The following is a 17,551-nucleotide window of genomic DNA, read 5'->3' on the forward strand; positions in this document are numbered from 1 at the left end:
AAAAGCCCCTAAATAAGTAAAGTAATCTTGTACAAAAAGAACAAAGCTGGAGATATCACAATACCAGATTTCACAGCTTTCTACAGAGATATTATAACCAAAACAGCATGGTACTGGCATTAAAATGGACATACTGACAATGAAACACAGACCAATGGGAAAGAACAGAGATCCTAGAAATGAATTTATGCAAGTACAGTCAATTCATTCTCAACACAGGCATCAAAAACATGCCGGAGAAGGACAGTCTCTTCAATTAATCTGAATATCCAAATAAATTAAATTAAACTGAATACCCATATACAGAAGATTTAAACTTGACCATTACCTTTTATCCTACACAAAATCTACTCAAAATGGATCAAAGATCTAAATGCAAGACGTGAAACTATGAAACTATTAGGGGAAAACACTTCAATATACTGGCATAAGCAATAAGCTTTTTAGGTGAGACCCCAAAGGCACAAGACAACAAAAGCAAAAATTTAAAAATGGGATTATATCACACTGAATTCCTGCACAGCAAGAAGGAAAGAAGAAAGGAAGGATGGAAGAGGGAGGAAGGAAGGAAAGAAGGAAGGGAGGGAGGGAGGGAGGGAGGGAAGGAGGAAGGAAATCAACGAACTGAACCAACAGAATGGGAGAAAATTCAAATGCTATGTCCCAGAATTAGTGTTTCTAAGCACTATATTATCCTGTCTCTTAACCTCATTTGAAAATACCATGACCTCCAAAGTATAGAGTAGTAACAAAACGCATTTTTTAAAAATATAGGTTGCATCTTATTCTATTCTGCATCAACTGCAAAAAGCTGGTTAAGTCTGCCTACTAGGTGGCTGGGGAAAAGAATTTTCACTCCTTTGTAGCCTTCTGAAATAATAAAAATCATACTTTACAAGTTCATATTTCTAACCCTTCAACCATTTGAAATATTTTCATACACATTAGTATTTTGGATTCCTCAACCACCCTGTGGAGCAAACTGAGTAAATATATCTTTAATGAACATTATCATACCTACCACTGTAAAGATGTGATATACTACTCAAAAAAAAAAAAAAAAAAAAAGACAAAAACTTGACTTTGGTTCTTAAATGCTATTGAATTGAAAATCTGTCATAAAACAGAAACACTCCAATAAAGTTGTTAAAAAGCAAACAAAAAACCAATCATTATTTTCCTACCAGAATTCATGAGTTTCCAAAGTTGATCCACCAGGGCCTCATTGCATAAGGGAGACTCCATGTTCTTTGTAAATGGAGGGTTCTTAGTCAACATGTTCAGAATTTTGTGCCTGGCATAAATAAAAGCAAAAATTAAATTTCTGAGGACCATTTGTTGATTGATGCTATGAGTAGAAGATATAAAGTATATGGAAATGATCTATAGTTCTTCCTTCCTATTTTATCATTTTCCACTGTAAGGTCTAGCTCTGTATTTAGTTCCATTTCAAAACATACTATGTTAGATCCCAAAACGTCAGAAAAATGTAAAATATCTTAATTTCACATATTTATGGAATACAGTGATAATTCAATACATGTATATAATGTATAATGATCAAACCTGAATAATTAGCATTTCAACCTCCTTAGATATTTAAAATATTTTTTGATTATATACCAATTATGAATATACAGACTAGTGCTAACTAGAGACTGGGAAGGGTGCAGGTAGAGGGAGGTTGGAAAACACGCACCTAAACACAGAAGTAATAAGTTCTAGAGTTCTACAGCACAGTGGAGTAACTATAGTTCACAACAATCTATCAATCTATCATGTATTTTATGAATAACTGGAAAAGAAAAGCTCAAAGGCTCCTAACAAAAATGATAGAGAAGGAAACAGTAATGACTCTGATATGATTAGTGCATACTGTACATACATGTATTTAAAATCTCCTAAATGTTGACTATTGTTTTTTCATTCTAAAATTATGCTTAAGTCTAGCTCTAAAATGTAACAGTAATTACTGGTAGTTAGTTTTCTTTTCTTCTTGACTTTTCCCCGCCAGTATCCTTCAGAGCTTTATCTAACTTTACCAAAACTAGTCATTATAATACATAATAATGGAAGCAGAGTTCAAAATCTATATTTAATTTTTTAAAGGTTATTTTACACTGAGTTTTAAAACAAACCAAGGGCTACAAAAATAAAATGCTTGTGGAAGGATGAGGAAACCTTGATTAACAAGTATAAAGTGGGCAGGAGTAAAAACTTCTAGTGTTCTTTTGCAAGTAGGGTGGTTAGAGAAACTGATAATGTGCTATGCAATTTTTCTTTTAAAAAAAATCAGAAGGGGGACCAGCATTGAGGTTTAGTGCAGCAGTGCCGGCATCCCATAAAGGTGCTGGTTCCAGTCCTCGCTGCTCCACTTTTGATCCAGCTCCCTGCTGATGGCCTGGGAAAAGCAGCGGAGGATGGACAGAGTGTCTGGGCCCCTGTCATGCATGTGGGAGACCTGGAGGAGGCTCCTGGGTCCTGGCTTCAACCCAGTCCAATCTGGGAGTTGCAGCCCTTTGGGGAGTAACCATCAGATGGAAGACTTCTCTCCCTCTCTCTCTGTTAACTCTTTCAAAGAAATAAAATAAATCTCAAAAAAAAAATTAGAAGAATTTTGAATGTTCTCACCATAAAGAAAAGCTATATGCTTAAGGAGAAACATATGTTTACCCTTGACTGCATATTATACTGTGTATTCATGTACAAAACTTCATAGGATATTCCACAAGTATGTATAATTTTCATGTATTGGGTAAAAAATGTAAGAAAAGAAAACACTTGTCTTTGGGACAGGAGAAGGGAAAGGGAGTGATTTTAAGTGAAATACAAACATTTAACCTATCTTTTTAGATTAAAAATTCTACCCAATTAACACAGCTGACTATAGCAATTCTATATCAAGGACACTTATTTTTTTTTAATAAAAGGAACAGTAGGATGAAGAGAAAAGATTCCTTTCCAATGAACAAGAAACAAAGAAAAACTGAAAAACAGACCAGATGTCCCAAGACATCAAAAACCACACATGTAGAACAACTACTGCATAGTAACACGTCTACCCAGTGAACACTCATTGCTATTAAAAATTTTACTTTTCAAATAAAGGATTTACCCTTGATCAAATGTAACAGAATTGTTCTAGGTTAGGTTTCCTAAAATCAAATAAAATAGCTTTAGGGGCAAACACTTAGCCTCATAGTCAAGAAGCCACATTCCGGGGCCAGGGCCAGAGCTCACTTGGTTAATCCTCCGCCTGCGGCACCAGCATCCCATATGGGTGCCGGGTTCTAGTCCCTGTTGCTCCTCTTCCAGTCCAGCTCTCTGCTGTGGCCCAGGAAGGAAGTGGAGGATGGCCCAAGTGTTTGGGCCCTGCACCCACATGGGAGACCAGGAGGAAGCACCTGGCTCCTGGCTTCGGATCTGCACAGTGCAGCGGCCAAGTGGTCATTTGGGGGGTGAACCAATGGAAGGAAGATCTTTCTCTCTGTCTCTCTCTTTCTCTCTAACTCTGCCTGTCAAAAATAAATAAATAAATAAAATCAATTATTCAGATTATAGAGCACAAAACTGACAAAAATTGTAACCAAGTTTGCAAAAATCATGAGAACATACTAAAAACAGTCTTCAATATATACATTTCAAATATATGGTGTTCAAAACAAGATCTCAGAAATATGTATGTTAATGTTAGCTCTGTTATTATAAATCGCCAACAAATGAATATATATATTTACAGTATATATGTACTTTCTTTTTCTATTTGTTATCAGAATCTTACAAATCTTCAAAGCACATGTTTTCTGTGAATTTTTGAAAACATTTTCTATGCATGGATTTTAAACATTTTTTGCACCAAAAGAAACTAATCTGTTAATTCCATTTTCCATGAACTTTTTGAGGTAGTCTCATACTTAAAATTATAGGGAACAGACTTCATTAATAATATTTTGAAAAATATTATTCAAAGGCAAGTCAAATAGAAATAAAATAAATGATTAAAGTATAATATATTCCTCCAATTCTTCTCAAACTATTCAGAACAATCAAAAAAGAAGGAATCCTCAAAAATTCTTTCTATGAAGCAAGCATCACCTTAATTCCTAAGCCAGAAAAAGATGCAGCATTGAAAGAGAATTACAGACCAATATCCCTGATGAACATAGATACAAAAATCCTCAATAAAATTCTGGCCAATAGAATGCAACAACACATCAGAAAGATCAAGACCAAGTGGGATTTATCCCTGGTATGCAGGGATGGTTCAATGTGCGCAAAACAATCAATGTGATACACCACATTAACAGACTGCAGAAGAAAAACCATATGATTATCTCAATAGACGCAGAGAAAGCATTTGATAAAATACAACACCCTTTCATGATGAAAACTCTAAACAAATTGGGTATGGAAGGAATATTCCTCAATACGATCAAAGCAATTTATGAAAAACCCACGGCCAACATCCTATTCAAAGGGGAAAAGTTGGAAGCATTTCCACTGAGATCTGGTACCAGACAGGGATGCCCACTCTCACCACTGCTATTCAATATAGTTCTGGAAGTTTTAGCCAGAGCCATTAGGCAAGAAAAAGAAATTAAAGGGATACAAATTGGGAAGGAAGTCAAACTATCCCTCATTGCAGATGATATGATTCTTTATTTAGGGGATCCAAAGAATTCTACTAAGAGACTCTTGGAACTCATAGAAGAGTTTGGCAAAGTAGCAGGATATAAAATCAATGCACAAAAGTCAACAGCCTTTGTATACACAGATAATACCATGGCTGAGAAAGAACTTCTAAGATCAATCCCATTCACAATAGCTACAAAAACAATCAAATACCTTGGAATAAACTTAACCAAGGATGTTAACGATCTCTACAAGGAGAATTACAAAATCTTAAAGAAAGAAATAGAAGAGGATACCAAAAAATGGAAAAATCTTCCATGCTCATGGATTGGAAGAATCAACATCATCAAAATGTCCATTCTCCCAAAAGCAATTTATAGATTCAATGTGATACCAATCAAAATACCAAAGACATTCTTCTCAGATCTAGAAAAAATGATGCTGAAATTCATATGGAGGCACAGGAGACCTCGAATAGCTAAAACAATCTTGTACAACAAAAACAAAGCCAGAGGCATCACAATACCAGATTTCAGGACATACTACAGGGCAGTTGTTATCAAAACAGCATGGTACTGGTACAGAAACAGATGGATAGACCAATGGAACAGAATTGAAACACCAGAAATCAACCCAAACATCTACAGCCAACTCATATTTGATCAAGGATCCAAAACCAATCCCTGGAGTAAGGACAGTCTCTTCAACAAATGGTGCTGGGAAAATCGGACTTCCACATGCAGAAGCATCAAGCAAGACCCCTACCTATCACCTTACACAAAAATCCACTCAACATGGATTTAAGACTTAAATCTACGACCTGACACCATCAAATTAGTAGAGAACATTGGAGAAACCCTGCAAGATATAGGTACCGGCAAAGACTTCTTGGAAAAGACCCCAGAAGCACAGGCAGTCAAAGCCAAAATTAACATTTGAGATTGCATCAAATTGAGAAGTTTCTGTACTGCAAAGGAAACAGTCAGGAGAGTGAAGAGGCAACCGACAGAATGGGAAAAAATATTTTTGGCCAGCGCCGTGGCTCAATAGGCTACTCCTCTGCCTTGCGGCACTGGCTCACCAGGTTCTAGTCCAGGTCGGGGCGCCGGATTCTGTCTTGGTTGCCCCTCTTCCAGGCCAGCTCTCTGCTATGGCCTGGGAATGCAGTGGAGGATGGCCCAAGTCCTTGGGCCCTGCACCCCATGGGAGACCAGGAGAAGCACCTGGCTCCTGGCTTCAGATTAGCGCGATGCGCCGGCCACAGCGTGCCAGCCGCGGCGGCCATTGGAGGGTGAACCAACGGCAAAAGGAAGACCTTTCTCTCTGTCTCTCTCTCACTGTCCACTCTGCCTGTCAAAAAAAAAAAAAAAAAAATGCAAACTATGCAACAGATAAAGGGCTGATAACCAGAATCTACAAAGAAATCAAGAAACTCCAAAACATCAAAACAAACAACCCACTGAAGAGATGGGCCAAGGACCTCAATAGACATTTTTCAAAAGAGGAAATCCAAATGGCCAACAGGCACATGAAAAAATGTTCAAGGTCACTAGCAATCAGGGAAATGCAAATCAAAACCACAATGAGGTTTCATCTCACCCCGGTTAGAATGGCTCACATTCAGAAATCTACCAACTATAGATGCTGGAGAGGATGTGGGGAAAAAGGGACACTAACCCACTGTTGGTGGGAATGCAAACTGGTTAAGCCACAATGGAAGTCAGTCTGGAGATTCCTCAGAAACCTGAATATAACCCTACCATACAACCTAGCCATCCAACTCCTTGGAATTTACCCAAAGGAAATTAAACTGGCAAACAAAAAAGCTGTCTGCACATTAATGTTTATTGCAGCTCAAATCACAATAGCTAAGACCTGGAACCAACCCAAATGCCCATCAACAATAGACTGGATTTTTTGTTGTTGTTGTTGTTCTTCAAATCCAGCTCGGGGCGGAGCCAAGATGGCGGAATAGTGAGGGCGTGCACCGATAGTCCGGGAAAATTTAGTTTAATAAAAGCGGAGTTACAGTAGCCTCAGAAAAAGGATCAGGAAAAAATTGCAGAGCAAACTCTTCCGGAGCTATTCGCTGTGACACAGAGGACCCACTGGGAGAGCAATGTCGCCCACCATGCGGAAGCCGAACTGTGGCAGCCGCAGAGTCTGAGCGCCAGTGCGGGAAGGAGAGTAGATGTGACACAGAGACTAGCGGGGAGAGAAGGGACGCCCAGGGCTCCGAGTCTACACGTCGGCGCTGGAAGCGGAGGTGAGCTCAGTAACCGGAGACATTGGCCGGGAAAAGGCGGACAGAATTTTAGAGGGAAGCGGGCTTTGAAGCGGGAAAGTACAACAGACTGACTACAGGAGAGAAGGAAAAATAAATAAATAAATAAATAAATAAAAAGGTGGGGGCGTACTGGTACAGACAAGTTCCACTCTCAGCCAACCTCGAAAAGGCGAGCAAGAGACAAAGAGCTGGGATATACATAATAAAAGGGAAGAGTTAAGGCTACAATTCAGTAGCCTAGGCAACCCAGTGGGAGTCCGCAGGAGAAACCCAGCCTGCACAGACTCTTTGGGTAGAAGCCAGAGATCAGAAGCTAAATACCATACATTCTGCTCAGCCTTGCAGTATTACTTACCTCCTGAATAAAAAATAAAATAAAATAAAATAAATAAATGAATAAATAAATAAATAAAGAGAGATTTACCACGCATAATCTGAGGGTGTCACCTTTGCACACCTGTAACCCTGAAGAACCAAGCAGAGCTCCCAGGCCACACCCATCTCAAGGCTCCAAGACTCCTCCAACAGCAGGCAGTCCACTTAACACGGACATAGTATAAAAAATAAAAAATAAAAAAATAAAAAAAAAAACTCACAGTGAGGGAAACAGAATTAACCATGCCAAGCAATAAACACAGAAATCGAGGGAACAAGATCAACGATGAAACTATGACACCTCCAAATAAACAAAACACCCCAAGCCAAGATTATGAAGATGATGAGATAGAAGAAATGCAAGATACGGATTTCAAAAAAATTTATGATAAGAACATTTAGAAGTTTTCAAAAGCAAATACTTGAACTACAGAAATCCTTATTGGACAGGATTGAAAATCTCTCTCGTGAAAATGAAATTTTAAGGAAGAATCAAAATGAAACGCAGAAAGTAGCAGAACAGGAAAGTGTGACAGTGAAGAGAAATCAAAATGAAATGAAGAGCTCAATAGATCAAATGACAAACACATTAGAGAGCCTTAAAAACAGAATGGGTGAAGCAGAAGAGAGAATATCGGACTTAGAAGACAGAGAACAGGAAAGGATACAGTCAAACCAAAGAAAAGAAGAGGAAATTAGAAATCTAAAAAATATTGTTGGGAATCTACAGGATACTATTAAAAAAACCAACATTCGGGTTCTAGGAGTTCCTGAAGGCATGGAGAGAGAGAAAGGATTGGAAGGCCTTTTTAGTGAGATACTAGCAGAGAACTTTCCGGGTTTGGAGAAGGACAGAGACATCCTAGTACAGGAAGCTCATAGAACCCCCAGTAAACATGACCAAAAGAGATCCTCACCACGACACGTTGTAATTAAACTCACCACAGTAAAACATAAAGAAAAGATCGTAAAATGTGAAAGAAACGTCAGATTACTCTCAGAGGATCTCCAATCAGACTCACAGCAGACTTCTCATCAGAAACACTACAGGCTAGGAGGGAATGGCGAGACATAGCACAGGTGCTAAGAGAGAAAAATTGCTAGCCCAGAATATTATATCCTGCTAAGCTCTCATTTGTGAATGAAGGTGAAATAAAGACCTTTCATAGCAAACAGAAATTGAAAGACTTTGTGGCCACTCATCCGGCCCTGCAAAAGATACTTAAAGATGTGCTACACTCAGAAACACAGAAACACAGCCATCAATATGAAAGAAGGGAAAGGAAGAACACCTACCAGTAAAAGAGCATGGGAAGCTCAAAGCATATACTAGAAAATATCTCCGGGAAAATGGCAGGGCAAAGTCACTATGTATCAATAGTCACATTAAACGTCAATGGCCTGAACTGTCCAGTTAAAAGACACAGACTGGCTGACTGGCTTAAGGAACAACACCCAACTATTTGTTGCCTACAAGAAACACATCTCTCTAACAAAGATGCATGCAGACTGAAAGAGGGGCACTATATAATGATTAAGGGTTCAATTCAACAGGAAGATGTAATTATTATAAATGTATATGCACCTAATTACAGGGCACTGGTCTATTTAAAAGATATGTTAAGGGACTTAAAGGGAGACTTAGATTCCAATGCAATAGTACTGGGGGACTTCAATACTCCACTCTCAGAAATAGATAGATCATCCAGACAGAAGATCAACAAGGAAACAGCAGATTTAATTGACACTATTGCCCAAATGGATCTAACAGATATCTACAGAACTTTCAATCCTACATCTAAAGACTTTACATTCTTCTCAGCAGTGCATGGAACCTTCTCTAGGATTGACCACATACTAGGTCATAAAGCAAGTCTCAGCAAATTTAAAAGAATTAGAATCATACCATGCAGCTTCTCAGACCACAGTGGAATGAAGCTGGAAATTAGCAACTCAGGAAACCCCAGAAAGTATGCAAACACATGGAGACTGAACAACATGCTCCTGAATGAACACTGGGTCATTCAAGAAATCAAAAGAGAAATCAGAAACTTTCTGGAAGTAAATGAGGATAACAACACAACATATCAAAACTTATGGGATACGGCAAAAGCAGTATTGAGAGGCAAGTTTATAGCAATAGGGGCCTATATCAAGAAATTGGAAAGGTACCAAATAAATGAGCTTTCAGCGCATCTCAAGGACCTAGAAAATTTGCAGCAAACCAGACCCAAATCTAGTAGGATAAGAGAAATAATTAAAATCAGAGAAGAAATGAACAAGATTGAATCCAAAAAAACATTACAAAAAATCAGCCAAGCGAAGAGCTGGTTTTTTGAAAAAATAAAAAAACTGACACCCCATTGGCCCAACTAACTAAAAAAAGAAAAGACCCAAATCAATAAAATCAGAGATGAAAAAGGAAACATAACAACAGACACCACAGAAATAAAAAGAATCATCAGAAATTACTACAAGGACTTGTATGCCAGCAAACAGGGAAACCTATCAGAAATGGATAGATTCCTGGACACATGCAATCTACCTAAATTGAACCATGAAGACATAGAAAACCTAAATAGACCCATAACTGAGACAGAAATTCAAACAGTAATAAAGGCCCTCCCAACAAAGAAAAGCCCAGGACCAGATGGATTCACTGCTGAATTCTACCAGACATTTAAAGAAGAACTAATTCCATTTCTTCTCAAACTATTCAGAACAATCAAAAAAGAGGGAGTCCTCCCAAATTCTTTCTATGAAGCCAGCATCACCTTAATCCCTAAGCCAGAGAAAGATGCAGCACTGAAAGAAAATTATACACAAATATCCCTGATGAACATAGATGCAAAAATCCTCAATAAATTTCTCGCCAATGGAATACAACAACACATCAGGAAAATCATCCACCCAGACCAAGTGGGATTTATCCCTGGTATGCAGGGATGGTTCAACATTTGCAAATCAATCAATGAGATTCACCACATTAACAGACTGCAGAAGAAAAACCATATGATTATCTCAATAGATGCCGAGAAAGCATTCGATAATATTCAACACCCTTTCATGATGAAAACTCTAAGCAAATTGGGTATAGAAGGAACATTCCTCAATATAATCAAAGCAATTTATGAAAAGCCCACAGCCAGCATCCTATTGAATGGGGAAAGTTGGAAGCATTTCCACTGAGATCTGGCACCAGATAGGGATGCCCACTCTCACCACTGCTATTTAAGATAGTTCTGGAAGTTTTAGCCAGAGCCATCAGACAAGAAAAAGAAATTAAAGGAATACAAATTGAGAAGGAAGAAGTCAAACTATCCCTCTTTGCAGACGATATGATTCTTTACTTAGAGGATCCAAAGAACTCTACTAAGAGACTATTAGAACTCATAGAGGAGTTTGGCAAAGTGGCAGGATATAAAATCAATGCACAAAAATCAACAGCCTTTGTATACACAAGCAATGCCATGGCTGAGAAAGAACTTCTAAGATCAATCCCATTCACAATAGCTACAAAAACAATCAAATACCTTGGAATAAACTTAACCAAGGAAGTTAAAGATCTCTAGAAGGAGAATTACAAAATCTTAAAGAAAGAAATGGAAGAGGATACCAAGAAATGGAAAAATCTTACATGCTCATGGATTGGAAGAATCAACATAATCAAAATGTCCATTCTCCCAAAAGCAATTTATATATTCAATGCAATTCCAATCAAGATACCTGTGGGGAGCAACTGGGAGCAACTTGGACTAGACTAAGTTACTGGAATTAAGACTTATTCTATGCATCTGCTCTCCCACAATATGGCGCTGGGAGAGGAGGAAACAGCTTCTACACAGCTTCCTCCAGTTCAACCAATAAACTGTAGGACCTGCTCCTGATTGGAAGAGAGCAGCATACTCGGCGTGTGGGTAGCAGAGTTGGGATTGGTGGAAGAGGACTATAAAGGAGGAGAGAGACAACATGCACGAGGAACATCTATCTGAAGGAACACCTGAGCAGCCCCCAAGAGAGCCGGCCAGCGGTGTGCTGCTCCCCTGCGGAAGTGGGGAAAGTGGCAGGGGGCCTGTCCCTCCACGGAGGTGGAGGGATGGTAGCCAACCCGGGAAGAACCAGCAGCAAACCTGGGGAGGGCCGAGCAGACAAAAGAACAACGCAGGGTCCTGTGTCGTTCCTCCATGAAGAGGGGGAGTGACATAATGGTGCCGTGACTCGGATAGGAAACCTAAGCAGGGTTCAGTGTCGTTCCTCCACGAAGAGGGGGAGCGACATAATGGTGCTGTGACTCGGATAGGGAACCTAGGAGGGAAGAAACGGGATGAAGTGGGAAAATACCGGAGAGAGAGACTAGCAAAGAGCCTAGGGAAAAGCCGGACGGAAAAGGTGCCAGAAGAAGCTATCGAAAGCCTAGGCATAGACTCGGATATGGACTATGGCGGGGAAGCTGGGAGAAATCTCTAAGGTCGAAAGCGAAAGTGAAACCTAGAAGAAACTTAGACTTGGATACGGACTGTGGGGAGAGGCCAGCAGAAATGAGAGGGGAATATTGTTGGAAGAAAAATTAGGAAACATACCGGGTAGAGAAAAATGTTAGGGAGGATGAAGCCGCGGGGGCAGGCCAAGGCGGAGACGTAAGCTAGCTTGGAATTCCTCAAGTCAGCCCGGGGAGCAAAAGGCGAAAATCTGGAACCAGAGGCAGAGATGTGGGCCGCCAGGTTGTAATCCGTCAGATTAGCCCAGGGAGCAAAAGACGGAAAGCCAAACCGAAAGGCGCAGACGTGAGCTAGGTTGAATTCGCCAGGTTAGCCCGGGGAACTTAGACTGAATACCGGTGGCGGAAACGTGAGCTAGGCTGTGTGATTCGCGGAAGCCGCCGCGTGCAAAGAGAGCACGGGGCTTGAATAGATAGGGAACGCGGGGCTGGCGCAAAGGCCGTGGTGCGGGCGTGAAGGGCGTGGAGACCGCGGAGCGCGCGAAGCCAAGCAGAGCCGGGAACCCGCCGCAGGGCGGGCGACAGGAAGCCGCGCAGATGAGAGAAGCACGGGCTGAAGCAGCGCAGAGCCAGGAAGCCGCCGCAGGGCGAGGCGCCGAGAAGCAGCCTCGGGGCGGGCGCTGGAAAGCCGCGGGAAGTTTAGAAGTAAAATGAGAGAAATAGGAATGTTGGCAGATAGAAGTAAAATAGGAGAAATAGGAATGCCCGGAAGTAGAGAAATAGGGAAAAATAAGGCCTACCCACAACACGGCAATGAGAGAGCTTGGATTCGGTCTGCCTGATTAGTAAGACGATAAGCACCTGTGGGCGGCTGCAGGTCACTGAAGACAGGCACGTTATCAACACCAATAAGTCTCCCCACAATACGGCAATGAGAAGGCTTGGATTCGGTTTGCCTGATTGCTAGGGCTTGTAAGCACCTGCAGGCAGTGCTAGCAGAGCAGAGCATGCGCTGCAGGGCACTGAACTCAGGCACGCATCAGCGCCTAAAAACCTCCTCACAACATGGCGAAGAGAGGACCCGGATTCGGTTTGCCTGACTGGTAGGGCTTGTAAGCACCTGTGGGCAACTGCAGCAAGCAGAGCAGAGTGTGCGCCGCGGGGCACCGAAGACAGGCGCGTATCAATGCCAAAAATAAAAAGAAAGGGGGATCTGTGTGGAGCAACTGGGAGCAACTTGGACTAGACTAAGTTACTGGAATTAAGACTTATTCTATGCATCTGCTCTCCCACAATATGGCGCTGGGAGAGGAGGAAACAGCTTCTACACAGCTTCCTCCAGTTCAACCAATAAACTGTAGGACCTGCTCCTGATTGGAAGAGAGCAGCGTACTTGGCGTGTGGGTAGCAGAGTTGGGATTGGTGGAAGAGGACTATAAAGGAGGAGAGAGACAACATGCACGAGGAACATCTATCTGAAGGAACACCTGTGCAGCCCCCTGGAGAGCCGGCCGGCGGTGTGCCGCTCCCCTGCGGAAGTGGGGAAAGTGGCAGGGGGCCTGTCCCTCCACGGAGGTGGAGGGACGGTAGCCAACCCGGGAAGAACCAGCAGCAAACCAGGGGAGGGCCGAGCAGACGAAAGAACAACGCAGGGTCCTGTGTCGTTCCTCCACGAAGAGGGGGAGCGACAATACCAAAGACATTCTTCTCAGATCTGGAAAAAATGGTGCTGAAATTCATATGGAGGCACAAGAGACCTCAAATAGCTAAAGCAATCTTGTACAACAAAAACAAAGCCAGAGGCATCACAATACCAGATTTCAGGACATACTACAGGGCAGTTGTTATCAAAACAGCATGGTACTGGTACAGAAACAGATGGATAGACCAATGGAACAGAATTGAAACACCAGAAATCAATCCAAACATCTACAGCCAACTTATATTTGATCAAGGATCTGAAACCAATTCCTGGAGCAAGGACAGTCTATTCAATAAATGATGCTGGGAAAATTGGATTTCCACATGCAGAAGCATGAAGAAGACCCCTACCTTACACCTTACACAAAAATCCACTCAACATGGATTAAAGACCTAAATCTACGACCTGACACCATCAAGTTACTAGAGAACATTGGAGAAACCCTTCAAGATATTGGCACAGGCAAAGAATTTCTGGAAAAGACCCGGGAGGCACAGGCAGTCAAAGCCAAAATCAACTATTGGGATTGCATCAAATTGAGAAGTTTCTGTACTGCAAAAGAAACAGTCAGGAAAGTGAAGAGACAACCGACAGAATGGGAAAATATACTTGCAAACTATGCAACAGATAAAGGGTTAATAACCAGAATCTATAAAGAGATCAAGAAACTCCACAACATCAAAACAAACAACCCAATTAAGAGATGGGCCAAGGACCTCAACAGACATTTTTCAAAGGAGGAAATCCAAATGGCCAACAGGCACATGAAAAAATGTTCAAGGTCACTAGCAATCAGGGAAATGCAAATCAAAACCACAATGAGGTTTCACCTCACCCCGGTTAGAATGGCTCACATACAGAAATCTACCAACAACAGATGCTGGCGAGGATGTGGGGAAAAAGGGACACTAACCCACTGTTGGTGGGAATACAAACTGGTCAAGCCACTATGGAAGTCAGTCTGGAGATTCCTCAGAAACCTGAAGATAACCCTACTATTCAACCCAGCCATCCCACTCCTTGGAATTTACCCATAGGAATTTAAATTGGCAAACGAAAAAGCGGTCTGCACCCTAATGTTTATTGCAGCTCAATTCACAATAGCTAAGACCTGGAACCAACCTAAATGCCCATCAACGGTAGACTGGATAAAGAAATTATGGCATATGTACTCTTTAGAATACTATACCGCAGTAAGAAACAACAAAATCCAGTCATTTGCAACAAAATGGAGGAATCTGGAACACATCATGCTGAGTGAAATAAGCCAGTCCCAAAGGGACAAATACCATATGTTCTCCCTGATTGGTGACAACTGACTGAACACTAAAAAGGAAACCTGCTGAAGTGAAATGGACACTATGAGAAACCATGACTTGATCAGCATAGCCCTGACTGTTAATGAACAACTTAATACATTATCCCTCTTAGTAGTTTTTTTTGTCTGTTCTACTTAATATGACTGGTTTAATTCTGTAATTAATACACAGTTATTCTTAAGTGTTGAAATTTAACTGAAATGTGATCCCTGTTAAACATAAGAGTGGGAATAAGAGAGGGAGGAGATGTACAATTTGGGACATGCTCAGGCTGACTTGCCCCAAATGGTAGAGTTAGAAACATACCAGGGGACTCCAATTCAATGCCACCAAGGTGGCATGTACCAATGCCATCTCACTAGTCCAAGTGATCAATTTCAGTTCACAATTGATCATAATGAAAGGACTAAGAGTCAAAGGGAGCATATAAACAAGTATAGTACATGCTAATACTAACCGACAGAATAAATAAAGGGGAGAGTGATCCAACATGGGAAGCGAGATACTCAGCAGACTCATAGAATGGCGGATGTCCTAAACAGCACTCTGGACTCAGAATCAGCCCTTAAGGCATTCCGATCTGGCTGAAAAGCCCATGAGAGTATTTCAGGCATGGAAAGCCAAGACACTCTGGCAAAAGATCTCTGCGAGTGAGATCCCAGTGGAAAGAACAGGTCTTCAAAGAAGGAGGTACCTTTCTCTGAAGGGAGGAGAGAACCTCCACTTTGACTATGACCTTGTCTAAACAAGATAAGAATGGGAGAACTCAAGGGGCTTCCATAGCCTTGGAAACTCATGACTGGAGCATGGGGAGATTATTGAGGCCATAAACAAGAGTGTCAATTTGTAAAGTCAACAACAGGAGTCACTGTGCACTTACTCCTCATGTAGGATCTCTGTCCTTAATGTGCTGTACATTGAGACTTAATGCTATAACGAGTACTCAAACAGTATATTTCACTTTGTGTTTTTATGGGGGTGCAAACTGTTGAAAGCTTTACTTAATGTATACTAAACTGATATTCTGTTAAAAAAAAAAAAAGAAGAAATTATCAATTCCCAACTTGACTCTCATAGGGATTAAACATGACAATAGGTCTGATCTGATTTCTTCATCATTTAAAAAATCATCTATTATTTTTCACTTTATGTTTCTGTGTGGGAGCAAACTGTTGAAATCTTTACTTAATGTAGGCTAAACTGATCTTCTGTATATAAAGAGAATTGAAAATGAATCTTGATGTGAATGGAAGGGGAGAGGGAGTGGGAGAGGGGAGGGTTGCGGGTGGGAGGGACGTTGTGGGGGGGAAGTCATTGTAATCCATAAGCCGTACTTTGGAAATTTATATTCATTAAATAAAAGTTAAAAAAAAAAACAATAGACTAGATAAAGATATTATGGGACATATGTGCTGTATAGAATACTATACAGCAGTCAAAAACAATGAAATCCGGTCATTTGCAACAAAATGGAGGAATCTGGAAAACATGCTGAGTGAATTAAGCCAGTCCCAAAGGGACAAATATCATATGTTCTCCCTGATTGGCGACAACAAACTGAGCACCAAAAAGGAAACCTGTTGAAGTGAAGTGGACACTATGAGAAACAGTAAATTGATCAGCCCTTGTCCTGACTGTTGATGTACAATGTAATACTTTATCCCTTTTAGTATTTTTTTTTGTTCTAGTACTATTGGTTGAACTCTGTAATTAACACACAATTATTCTTAGGTGCTTAAATTTAACTGAAAAGTGATCCCTGTTAAATATAAGAGTGGGAATAAGAGAGGGAGGAGATGTACAATTTGGGACATGCTCAATCAGACTTGCCCCAAATGGTGGAGTTAGAAACGAGCCAGGGGATTCCAATACAATCCCATCAAGGTGACATGTACCAATGCCATCCCACTAGTCCAAGTGATCAATTTCAGTTTACAATTGATCACACTGATAGGTCTAAGAGTCAAAGGGATCACACAAACAAGTGTCTGCTAATACTAACTGATAGAATTAAAAGGGAGAGAATGATCCAACATGGGAAGTGGGATACACAGCAGACTCATAGAATGGCAGATGTCCTAAACAGCACTCTGGCCTCAGAATCAGCCCTTAAGGGTCATGGATCTGGCTGAAAAGCCCATGAGAGTATTTCAGGCATGGAAACCCAAGACACTCTGGCAAAAGAAAAAAAAAAAAAAAACCTAAACGAAAGATCTCTGTGAGTGAGATCCCAGTGGAAAGAACAGGGCCATCAAAGAAGGAGGTACCTTTCTCTGAAGGGAGGAGAGAACTTCCACTTTAACTATGACCCTGTCGGAATAAGATCGAAGTCAGCAAACTCAAAAGGCTTCCATAGCCTTGGCAACTCATGACTGGAGTCTAGGGAGATTACTGACACCATAAACAAGAGTGTCAATTTGTTAAGTCAACAACAGGTGTCACTGTGTACTTACTCCTCATGTAGGATCTCTGTCCTTAATGTGTTGTCCAATGTGAAGTAATGCTATAACTAGTACTGAAACAGTATTTTACACTTTGTGTTTCTGTGTGGGTGCAAATTGATGAAATCTTTACTTAATATATACTAAATCGATCTTCTGTATATAAAGAGAATTGAAAATGAATCTTGATGTGAATGGAATGGGAGAGGGAGTGGGAGATGGGAGGAGTGCGAGTGGGAGGGAAGTTACGGGTGGAGAAAGCTGTTGTAATCCATAAACTGTACTTTGGAAATTTATATTTACTAAATAAAAGTTAAAACAAAAAGTATAATATATTCCCATATTTGGAAATGTGAA

General features: G+C 40.8%; 1 protein-coding gene across 9 annotated transcripts in view; it reads right to left on the reverse strand.

Annotated features, from left to right (window-relative positions):
• The window catches only part of TAF2 (TATA-box binding protein associated factor 2), a 135,554-nt gene that overhangs the window by 42,539 nt on the left and 75,464 nt on the right, over positions 1-17,551 (reverse strand). For all 9 annotated transcript variants that reach the window (XR_007918706.2, XR_007918709.2, XR_007918710.2 and 6 more), the window contains one exon: positions 1,185-1,294. Coding sequence is in view for 6 of the 9 variants with exons in the window: in XM_051844012.2 (XP_051699972.1) it covers positions 1,185-1,294 (110 nt within the window). In the remaining 3 variants the exon portion in view is untranslated. The remainder of the gene's footprint in view (positions 1-1,184; positions 1,295-17,551) is intronic.

This window comes from Oryctolagus cuniculus, chromosome 6 (assembly GCF_964237555.1).
Source record: "Oryctolagus cuniculus chromosome 6, mOryCun1.1, whole genome shotgun sequence".
Classification (NCBI taxonomy): Eukaryota; Metazoa; Chordata; class Mammalia; order Lagomorpha; family Leporidae; genus Oryctolagus; species Oryctolagus cuniculus.